The sequence below is a fragment of the Orycteropus afer genome, unplaced genomic scaffold (genome assembly GCF_000298275.1).
Source record: "Orycteropus afer afer isolate SDZICR_OR568_19922 unplaced genomic scaffold, OryAfe1.0 scaffold00089, whole genome shotgun sequence".
NCBI lineage: Eukaryota > Metazoa > Chordata > Mammalia > Tubulidentata > Orycteropodidae > Orycteropus > Orycteropus afer.
The window spans coordinates 4463764-4475805 of record NW_006921676.1 but is presented as its reverse complement, the minus strand read 5'-3'; the positions used below and the strand labels follow the sequence as shown (position 1 = coordinate 4475805).

The following is a 12042-nucleotide window of genomic DNA, read 5'->3' as shown; positions in this document are numbered from 1 at the left end:
AAAAAAAAAAAAAAAAAACCCAACTCACTGCCGTGAAGACTGATCCAACTCATAGTGATCTCTCCTTGAGTTTCTGAGGAGGTATTTCCATGGAAGTAGATTGCCCAGCCTTCCTTCTGAGGAAGTGTGTCAACTTGGCTGGACCACAATTCTGTGTGGTTTAAGCTGTTGTGATGTGGTTATTCCCATGATGGGTTTGAACCACCAGCCTTCTGGTTAGCAGGAAGATGCCTTAAGCACTATGCCACCAGAGCTACCTCATAGTCTTTTAAGGGAGAACAATCCTAGACCTCGAGGGCCATCACTGTGCCACACTTGGGTCCCTCTGGTTTCACAGTGCCATGCCCAGCCAGGGTGGGAGGGACAAGATGAACTTTAGACATCAGCTTTTATATCCTGCCAGGTCCAAGATATCAGCCCCAACATCACTATCATCAAGGTAATTTAATGACAGGGACCTCTTTACTCTTTTATCTGCCCAGGCCCTGATATGGGCCAATTTCTCTGAATTTCAGGGAAGAGGGTTGTTGGGTGTTGGGTGTGTTCCTTCCTTCTTAGAGGCCCTGAGTTCCTTTGCCTACTAGTGGGCTCAGGGAATGCAGCCAAGCCAAACTCACTAAGGTTGTCTGACGTCCAAACTTTGCATAACCAAGAGAGCCACTCAGACCATTTGCAGGACAATGACATGCAGCTTCTCTGGATTCAGAGAAAGTGGTCCTGGCAGCAAAAATTTTATTTGATTCTAACACTCAATTCTTCATCTCTTTAGTCTTGTAAGGTTATCTAGTCACAACTTTAAAATACGAAATAGCTCTTGTCTTAGTTACCTAGTGCTTCTGTAACAAAAATATCACAAAGTGGGTGGCTTTCAAGAACAGAAATGATTTTTTTCCTGTTTTGGAAGTTAGAAGTCTGAATTCAGGGCATTAGCTCTAGGGCAGGCTCCTTCCTTGTCGGTAGCCCTGAGTGATCCTGGGCATTCATTGCCTTGCGGATTGCTCTTCATATGGTGTATGTCTTTCTTCTGTGTGTGTCTGTGTCTATTCCGCTCCTTTTTAAGATATTAAATGCAAGGGATATGGTTTAGGACTACTCGACTCTGGTATGACCTCATTAATGTATATATAAAAAAAAATTCTTCTTTTCAAACAAGCTCATGTTTATAGGTACAGGGATCAGAACTTCAACATTTCTTTTGAGGGAGATACTATGCAAAGCATAATAGCGATGATAAAGGTGTTATTTTCCTTCATATGCAGCACAGAGCACTCTATGAGCTACTATGAGTTTGTTGGTGTGAGTGGCTGTCAGGACGTGATCCACCTTTACAGGCTGCTGTGGACATCGACAGTGCTGAACATCATTGGCTTGTTCCTAGGCATCGTCACAGCAGCAGTTCTAGGGGCCTTCAAGGACATGGTGAGTCGAAGGGCTCTTTCTCTTCTCTGTATTAAGTAATAACATTGTCATTTCTAGCATACTCGACAATGGACAAGGGGCTTTGAGGTCCATTTTCTCAGAGTTGGGCAAGGTAGGTCTTATCAAACTCATTTTACAAGTGAGAAAATTGAGGTTCATAGATACTATTAAAAAAAAAAAAAAAAAATGAAACCTAGTGCCAGCAAGTCAATTCCAACTCATAGTGACTCTGTAGAACAGAGTAGAACTACCCCATAGGGTTTCCAAGGCTGTAAATCTTTATGGAAGCAAACTGCCTCATCTTACTCTCTCAGAGCAGCTGGTGGGTCCAAGCCACCCATCTTTTGGTTAGCAGCTGAATGCCTTAACCACTGCACCACCAGGGATACTATTGTTGTTATTTGCCATTGAGTCGCCCCCGACTCATAGCGACCCCTCCTTGGGTTTCCGAGGCAGTATCACTACGGAAGTAGGATTGCCCAACCTTCCTTCCGAGGAGTGGCCGGTGGGTTTGAACCACCAGCCTTCTGGTTAGCAGTCAAGTGCCTTAGACACCATGCTACCAGAGCTCCTGGGATTTGCTGAGTATTTACTGTGGAAGTATGGCCTGTTTTTGTTTTTGTTTTTAATTTTTATTGTGATTTGGGTGAAAGTTTACAAAGCAAATTCACTTTCCATACAGCAACTTGCATACACTTTGTCTCACAACATTGACTGCAATTTCCCACAATGCAACAGCTCCCCTCCCATTTCCTCCTCATAGTTACCTCTTCCCTGTGTCCTTCCCTCCCATGCACTCCCAGCCCCTCAAGCTGCCGCCCTGTACATACACAGCCCTCTATTCTCCCATGATTGATCTCTCCAAGGAGTATATCTTCCTAGTGGAAAATGTTCAGCGTCCTTCCCTCCCATGCACTCCCAGCCCCTCAAGCTGCCGCCTTGTACATACACAGCCCTCTATTCTCCCATGATTGATCTCTCCAAGGAGTATATCTTCCTAGTGGAAAATGTTCAGCTCATATGCCTGTCTTCTGTTTGCCTGGAACCCACAGGAGTGGGTTCAATTCCAGACCTGAAGGGTAGCTAGGGGCCATAGTCTCAGAAGTTCCACCAGGCTCTATCAGACCAGCAAACCTGGTCTCCCCCTCCCCCCCTTTTTTTTTCATGATTTTGAGTTTTGTTCCACACCACTCTCCCACTCCATCCAGGATCTCCTACATAGATCCCCCTTTGAGTGGTTGACAGTGGTAGCTGGGCACCATCTAGTTCTTCTGGTCTCATAGTCGTATAGACTGAGGATCACTTGGTAAACCAGTTGCTTGGACTCATTATTTCCATGCATCTTTGATTTTCTTCAAAAAGTCAGCTGCAGGGATCCAGGTGAGGAGAGGGAACTCAGGCATGCCCAAGGCAGCAAAGCGGGAGAGTGGGAGAAAGGGGATTAAAAACCAGGAACCTGGACAGAGAAGCAGTCAGCCACAGGGATCCAGGTAAGGGTGGTACAAGAGGTTTCTAACAGGGAGACAAACTTGTCTGTCAGTTTGTCCTGCTGTGGTGACGTGTTGATGTGAGTTTTGGGGCTGAGCCACTGGTGTTTCAAACCCAGTGAGATGCACATAGTGCACAGGTATCTGCCCAGCTTACAGACTGAGACAGACTAGGAAGAAAGAAGAGGCCATCCACTTCTCAAAGAATTGGCCAGGGAAAACCTTATGAATAGCAAAGAAACACTGTTTGAAACATTACTGTGCAACTTTATGAATAGTCAGGTTAGGTTGGAAGGCTCTCAAAATAGGACTGGGAAAGAGTTGCATCATCTGAGTAAACCCAACCTTACTCCTATGGATAACGTAAAGCTTTCGAGACCTCCATTTGCTGATGTGGCACCACTCAAATTGAAGAGAAACAACTGCAGACATTCCTGTGTGTTCCATCTGAAGTCCACGTGTAGAGCCGCCATTTGGGTTGTTGAAAAAAAGGTGTTTGCAATGAACAAGTGGTTGGTCTCGCAAAATTCTACCATGCGAGTTCCAGCATTATTTCTGTCACCAAGGCCAAATTTTCCAACTACCGGTGATTCTTCTTTGTTTCCAACTTTTGCATTGATTTTTTTCATTCTTCTTTGCTCTGGATGAGGAGAGACCCGTTTTTGGATCTAGAAAGTCGGTTGCAAGCTTTTAAGATCCCAGTCAGTGCTTGAATATGGCCTGTTTTAAGCACCTTACAATTAATTAATTTAATGCTCTCCTCTACCCGATAAGGTGTACTCTTAGTTGCCATCGAGTTAGCCCCTACCTATAGTAATCCCATACATCATTGTATAAAATGCCCTTGCCCATGGATTATATAATAGTTCTGAAAAGGAGCTCTATTGAGTCTCCAGGTCCTGAGAAGTACAGATGGATAGTCTTGTTGTGTCCCAAGTGTGGTCTCCTCACAATCACTCATAGCAGGGGAACCTCATTCAGCCCAGGCTGAGGAGCTAAGATGGATGGGCAAGCTGAAGTCCTCATGGGAAAGACAAAGGGAGATGCATATACTCACACAGATGATGAAAGCAAGCTTGAGTGAGGGGACAGAAGGAAGAAACAGACCTCCCCAGCATCCACTACAGAGAAGACAGTCAGCTTTCTAGAGAGTGAGGCTGCCTTACTGTGTATGAAAATGTTTTGTATATCAAAATGTTTTGGTCCCTCATGGAAGACTGGGTGGTAGCAAGCTATTCATGCAGACAGGAAAGAAGCAGGTTTTGAAGGATTGGTAAGTTGGGTTTGAGGTGCCTGCAGGATAAGCAGGTAGAAATTCCTAGTCTGCACCTGTACATGTGTGTCTGGAGGACAGGACAGGTGGCCTCCGCAGATGTGGATGCAGGTACAGGAGTGTGTGGGGAGTGTTTGAAGCTAAAGAGGGAGTGAGGATACACAGGGGATGAGAAGACTCTGCCTGAGATAGCCAGCTGTTACCTCAGTGACTGACAGGGTTCATTTGGTGGCTTTGGCTGGCTGGGCAGGTACTCCTATCCTCCCTGATGCACCTGGGATGGGTGTTCAGGTAAGCAGAACAGCCTCCAAGATTGATAACCCAGAAAGAATGTCATGTGGCCCAGAAAAATTCCATCATCTTCCATCTTTCTGCCCCACATCTTGCTAGGGATTCAAACTCTTCGATATTTCTTAGCTCTCTGTCCTCTTATATCCCGAGGGTCACTGCCCCAGTTCAGGCCTTCTTCACCCTGTCTCCTCCCCTGCCTCCTGACTGGTTTCTCTGCTCCAGCTTCAACCATAGTCCTCAAGGCTGTGAAAGGAGACATTCTGAAATGCAAATCTGATCATGTCCCTCCCTGGCTGAGACTCCTTTGGTGACTTCTTAATCTATTTAGTTCATCGTTCAAGACCTTTCATTGTCTAGGTTCAATCTGTCTTCCTAGCATTATCTCCTGCCAGTTCCCACTACACTCTGCAACCTTTTAATACAGAACTATACACCATTCCCCAAAGAAGACGTGGGCTTCTGTGCACTTGCGCTGCCTTCTACCTGTAATCACTCCTTGTCTCTTCTTTTCTACTATCCTGAGCCCAGTGAGCAGAGAACAAGCTTCCCTCTGAGAAGCTGCCTCTCACACCCCAGAGAGTTCCCTGTTTCTCTGTATAGCTTCTCCATCATCCTGTTTACATCATTGTTTTACACCTATATGGTAACACTTCAGGTCCCTTGAGAACAGGTGGTCTGGAACCAGACAGCAGAGGTTCACATTTATCCTAAGCCAGTTACTAGCAATGTAGTGTTGGGCAAATTACTTATCGACTTCATGCCTCAAGTTTCTGCAACTGTGAAAAACAAACACCAGTTCCCATAAAGTTGACTCAGAGTCATGATGACCCCATGTATGTCACGGGGGTAGAACTCAACTGCATATTCAATGGCTGATTTTTCAAAAGAAAGTGTCAAGCCTTTCTTCCAGTGTATCTCTAGGTGGACTTGAACCTCTGGCCTTTGGTTAACAGCTAAGTCTGTTAACCATTTGCACCAAAAATGGTAATAATCTTCACAGTGCTTTCTCATAGGCTGGTTGTGAGGATAGGATGAGTTAGAACTGGGAAGGCTCTTGGAATGTGCCTTGGATGTGGTGAGTGCTCTAAACATGGTAGCTTCTGTTACAATCATTGTGCTCATTTGATGTTTCGAATGTCTCTGCTACCTTCTGTTCCCCTCTGTGTATGGTGAGAAACCCAGTGCTGCTTCCTCCCCACGCCTCCAGGGCTTCTCTGGAGGGGTCACTCTCGACGCCTCAGCTGCTGGGTTCCTGCTCTTGTGTTTCTAGCCTTCATTTGGCATCTTGCTTTCATGCCCCTTCTCTGCCTTGTACTGGCCCTGCTGGTCGCCACCCCAGCCTTCTCATTCCTCCAAAGTATTAAACAAGTTTAGTGCCTGGGTCCAGCCCCTGAGGTGTGATTCAATTTGTTTGGGTATGGGGACTCGAAAGAGCTCTCCAAGGGATTTTCATTGCAGCCAAATTTGAGAAAATAGATTTAGTACAATGGCCTCATTTTAGAGAGAGGGACTTTCTCAGCTGGGACTAGTACAGGGGCCAACATTCCGATGACTTGATCCTAAGCCAGGGCAAGGGAGACAAATCTGTAGGACAGAAATTCCAATTAATATCAATTCAGAGAAAAGGCCTTTTCTTTGAAAAATTGAGTTTCTATTTTTAAGTCTTTGAAAATGGGAATTGAGAGTGGATAGGAGCAGAGGCATGGCTATAGAAGAGGGATTCAAAAGAGGCAGATGACTAATGACCATTGGTCCTGGCTGCCTTTTCCAGATCTAGAGGCCTTAGAGCTCTTTTCCCAGCCTTCCTGTGCTCACTGGGGCACCTGGATAGAGAAAGGGTCAGGTACTGTATAGAAAGAGGCCCTGTTAGGTGCATTTCAAGTGCAAATCTGTGGTCCTAGCTTGAGACAAAGTGCCCTGGTCCTGACATTCCCCCAAACCCAGCAACAATGCAAGCTCTAAGCAAAGGAGAGGCTTTAGCTAGTCCAATGTTCTTAATCTGATACCACCCCCCCAAAAAAAAAACCAAAACTCACTGCCATCAAGTCAATTTGACTCATAGCAACCCCTCCTTGGGTTTCTGAGGCAGTATCTCTATGGAAGTAGATTGCCCAATCTTCCTTCCAAGGAGTGGCTGGTGGGTTTGAATCAAATGCCTTAGGCATTATGCCACCAGAGCTCCTTCTTAATCTGATGGAGCCTTGTAATCTTCTCCAGTTTGCCATCCCCTTCTCTGCCCCAAGCCCCCAGGCCTCTAGCTGTACAGAAGATCCCTGGCTCCTTTTAACCATTTGTACCATCCAGGGACTCCATGGACAAAGAAATAAAAATTAAAAAATTAAGCCCAGCTTTTAGGCAGTTTAATTCAAATCAGAGAGCCATTGATCTCAAAGAATATTTGGAATCTTACCCTCAGCAGAATTTTACTCTTAAGTGACTTGAAAATGCTATTTTTCCAGAGTCAGAGGGATAGACTATAAGGCCAGCTCTGTGGTATGTGGCATTGGAGTTGTTTTTGAAAGGAAAAGTAAGCCGAATGCTTCTTTGGCCATTCAGTGCTGACTGACACATCTCCATCTCCTGTGGCAGGTCCCTCTGTCCTCGCTGGCCTACAGCTCATCCTCTCCTCCTCAGATCCTCTACAATCCTGCCCAGCAGATCCTGGCCTACACAGGCTTCTGCCCATCGCCAGCAACCGTCCCAACATACTCGTCCTACCCTTTGCCTCTTCAGGTATGGTGCCTAGTGAGTGTGCTTACATTTATGGCATTCAAGACAGAGGCATGTCAAATCAGGAGTGGGGAGGTTTGGGGTTGGAGTAAGACAAAGGAATGGTCCTATGGCCCCTCCTCTTCCAAGTAGTTAACTTGACAGATGGTAGAGCCAACATTGATTAGCAAGGGTTTGGGATGATAGGAGGGAAGACATTGCAGTGACAATCACGCTATCCTACCAGCCATAGGCTCTCTTCTTCAGGCGCTGAATAGCACTGCATGGACAATTTTATTACCAGATTGGTATGTCAGATGTTGTTTCCTTTATGTGGCCCTAGTGATACAGCCATTTTTGTTCCTCCAGCTTCTAGTTTTTGCTAACCCATGAATTGGTCACCACAGACTTTGTAGTTTCTTAGAATGATTGAAGACTCAACCCCTGCTGCCTGGGTAGCTGGATGCTCTGTGAGCACAACACAAAGTTTTGAATATTTTGTACCATGTAAGTTTGTCAACATCCAACCAATTATTACTTGCAAAAATAGCAATTTCATATGGTTCATCCTAATATATTGCTATTGACCAATTTGCCTTGGGGACTATTATAGAAAGGGGATATTTAGTAGGAATGAAACTTGTTTATACAGTAGCATTTGCTTTGCTCTTCTATTTCCATTAGTGGTTTCAGCTCCTTTTTTATATGCTAGGAAGCCTCAGTTTGTGACTGTGGTTGTTGATATAGACTCTGCTTAGTCAAATGTCACCTTACTGACTCTAGATCAGTTTTTCAATCCCAACATTATTGACATTTTGGACTAGATGATTCTTTGTTGTGAGGGGCTGTCTGTGTATTATAGAATGGTTAGTGGCATTTCTGTTCTCTACCAATTAGATGCCAGTAGCCCTGCCCCCCACCTCAGTGTGTGATGACCAAAAACGTCTGCAGACATTGCCAGATGTCCCCTGGTGGGCAAAAGCAGTTGAGAACCACTGCTACAGACAAACTCATCGAGGATTTCATTTTAGAGTGGGAGGCAGGACTTGCTTTTACATAGATTGATTTAGCACCACTTATTTTACCAATAACAGCAACATATGCATACACAGTGCTCTCTGTGTACCAGGTCTAATTCTACACAGTTTACATGTATTAAAATACATAAAGTATTATGTTTTTGTATTCAGAAAGGCCTGTGGATGAATGAGGGAGGCTTAGGTTCAGGTAATGTTTTATGGAGTTATTTGCTCAAAGAGGCCATCACCCGTTGATGAATTGCACTGACAGGAAGTAAGACCTTGCTTAGAAATATGGCTCTTTTAGAAAAAGGGCTTGAGAAACCTACCAGCTGTGGACTATCCAGCATAAAGGTCTGTGAGCCTCCCTAATATTGTGACCCTAAACCAACTCTCCAATTTGAGCAGGAATTATGATAGACTAAAACCACTACCAGTTACCATTGAGTTGATTCCAGCTGATGACAATCCCATGTGTTTCAGAGTAGAATTGCTTCGTGGGGTTTTCAATGGCTGTGGCCTCTTGGAAATAGACTGCCAGGCCTTTCTTCTGAGGTGCCTTTGAGTGGATTCAAGTCACTAATCTTTCAGTTAGTAGCCAAGTGCTTAACCATTTGAGCCATGAGGGACTCCTCTGATGAACTTAATCCCTGCATCTGAAAGTCATCATGAAAAGTGTTCTTCTCTGTGGAAGGGCTGCTAGTTGGCCTGAGAGTTCCTCATTCTCTGGAAAGTTCCCTTTATTATTTAAAGACACAGTAACTATCTCAGTTTGCCACCCTGTAAGAGGGGGAGGAAATTCCATGGCAATGACTTTATGTAGAAAAGGTGGGGAACCTAGCATGTGTTGTTGGAGGAGGTGTGTGGTGGGTACCGTACTCTCTGAAGTCCAGAATGTATGTGTTGGGGGTGGACAGCAGGCTGGGAGAGGCTGTTTTCATCTTCACTTCTAAGGATAAGCCAATTGAGTGTGAATTTAGTAGAGAGAAATGAGACCTCCTGGATTTGTTACCTCAGTGTGGACAGGGGCCTGTCCCTTTCTCTCTCTGGGTCTTAGTTTCTTCCACTCACCTTGAAAGTAAAACTAGTGGTTGTGGCCCCTGGATGTAGAATTCCCAGTAGATGAAGCTGAAGCAGCAGCCTCACCTAGGAGCCTCCAGGAGCATATCTGGTCTCCATGAGGTGATCCCTTGCAGATTTTGCATTGAGGGTCTCCTCCATGGTGGACAATCAGTCAGTTAGTGACTCAGCAGGTTGTGAGTGGGTATTGGCTGTGTTTTTTGCTGGTAAGCCATGGCCCCTGTGGAGGACCCATGGGAAGATTTCTGTATTCAGAGGACATAAGATCCCCTCATAGCACCCTCTGTCTGCACCAGGACATGACTTGGCTCTAAAATAAATCTTATCCCTTTCTGGACAATTCCAGGAAAGAATTCTCCCCCAGGTTCAGAAAGAAGAGTTGTCTCCAGCAACCCAGCCCAGGACATATTAGAGCGCCACCAACAACCACTGGCAGTGGTCCCTCCTGAGGTGTTAGGATCACCCCTTGGGACCATAGGACAGAGCCTTCCTGGAGGCACAGCAAGCCCTTCCAGGAAATGTTGAGAACTATAGTTCAGGAGCCTTCATCTGCTCATGGAGCTATATCTATATCCCCTTCTTGAGGAAGTCCTCTTTCCCTGGTCCCCACCGTGGGACAGATCATGTCACTGTAGACCTTCGCTTGGATGCTGGCGCCTCTGCTTAGCCAACTTTCATCTTCTTCAGTCTGGATACATTTGCAAATATAAAACATTAGACTTACACTCTAGGTGTGTGCTTTTCCAGGAATGGTGGATTGGATGGGTGGTGCCACAACTTAGCTGATTTGGCCATCTTTGATACCAAGCATCTTAGCATGGAAATGCAGACATAGAGAAACACACCCACCTCCCAGAAGCATGGTTTTTATTGGCCTATTCCACAATTTACATTTACTTTGGCCACATCAGTATCAGAAACCTAAGCAACCTCTCCCCATACTACATGAAAAAACAAGAAGTTATGAAGAAATGGTGATGTGTCCACTGTGACACTGTGCTGAGGGCATTTTCATGATTGGAACTGGACTTTCTCAACAAGAAAGGGAAGACATTCCCACTGGGGCCCTTTGCTTAAAATCTTTGCTGGCTTTGCACCAGCTGACACCTCTCTCTAGTCATTTCTGTGATTTCTGATGTTGTCTGTGTGGGGACGCCAGCAAGCATTGCTGTGAAGGGTCTGGCTCAGCTAAGTGTGAGGGCCCCTTGGGAACCACAGTCGGTTGCCGATCTCAGTCATTGAGAAAAGCAGCAGTGGCCAGAGTGCTTATAAGTTTGAGTCCTGATTTTGGATCCCTGACTTTCTTGCTTCAAACGCTGGGCATAGTAGTCTACTCCTGCAGATTGTTAGGCTTCAGGAGGTAACATTGTTCTCAGAGGAAGCTGACACCATTCCTGCCCTAGGTAGACGAGGGGAATTTTGCTCCTGTGGGAGTGAGCGGACATGGGGGAGAGGATCTTTCATCAATAAAGCATGGACTCATGGGATGCTTGTGAAGTGATCCATTTTATCACCATGCTGCTTCTCTCTTCATCCATCTTTGGGAACCTTTAGCTTTTCATAAACAGCAGACACTCTTCTCCATCCTCCCGAGGGAGTCCTTGGTTCCTGTCCCTATGTCTTAATCAGGTTTTATCACCAACATATGTCGGAGTATAATTACATATACATTAATAATCAGATTTCTGAAGTGAGGACAAATTGAATGAGACTCCATGTGGTTCCTTAGGAAAAAAAAAATGACAGAATTGATGCTTCAGTTTCAGCTGACCCACCAGAGATAGAAAGGAAATATTTTAAGTGTTCTGTGGAAATCATTAGCTACAAAAATATGCTCACAAAATAGATAGGGGATGAGACAGCTCTTTGGCAGGTTTGTTTTGAGTGGTTATTAACAGAAAAACTTAAAGGAAACTCATTTTTCTTGGCCAAAGCTCTGTCCTGTTCTTAGCTGCTCGCCCCAGGAAGGAAATAAAATACAGAGAAGGGTCTGGCATCAAATAAGGTTACTAGCAGAGGTTTAGCTCCTGTCCTGTTAATAAGGAGATGTCTTGTTTGTTCCTTTGATGGGAATCACCTGCCTGAGGAGAGCCTGTTCTTGGTGAAGACCCTGTCTCTCTGGGGCAGTTTAGCTCCATGGTCAGGCTGTTCATATGCAGTGTAGACAGAGCACACGTGTTCAGGGGACAGAGGCCACGAGGCAACCTGAAGACCTGAGTAAGTTCAATAAAGGTTAGTTTTGTTCCTCCTGCTGTCAGAAAGAGAGGTGACTTTGAGAGAAAGACAGAGGAGGAAGGCAGGCTTGGAGTCATCAGATCCTGGAAGGCAAAGTTTTATATGGATATAAATTGTATACCAAAAAAACCCAACTCACTGTCGTAGAGTTGATTCTGACTAATGACAACCCCCTTTGGATTTCTTGGGCAGTAAATCTTTACGTAAATAGACTGCACACTCTTCCTTCCATGAAGTGGCTGGTGGGTTTGAACCACCAACTTTCTGCTTAGCACTCAAATGCCTTAGGCACTACAGCTTATAAATTGTATATATGCTTATATACAGTTATATGGGAGCTCTGGTAGCATAGTGCCTAAGACACTTGACTGCTAACCAGAGGGCTGGCTGTTCAAACCCACCAGCCATTACTCGGAAGGAAGATGGGGCAATCTACTTCTATGGTGATACTGCCTCGGAAACCCAAGGAGGGGTCGCTATGAGTCGGGTCCGACTCGATGGCACATAACAACAACAGCAACATACAGTT

General features: G+C 45.2%; 1 protein-coding gene across 1 annotated transcript in view; it reads left to right on the top strand.

Annotated features, from left to right (window-relative positions):
• TMEM255B (transmembrane protein 255B) overlaps nucleotides 1-12042 on the top strand; it is a 226715-nt gene that overhangs the window by 211874 nt on the left and 2799 nt on the right. The window contains exons 8-9 of the mRNA XM_007942404.1: nucleotides 1260-1419; nucleotides 7060-7203. Of these exons, the coding sequence (XP_007940595.1) occupies nucleotides 1260-1419; nucleotides 7060-7203 (304 nt within the window). The remainder of the gene's footprint in view (nucleotides 1-1259; nucleotides 1420-7059; nucleotides 7204-12042) is intronic.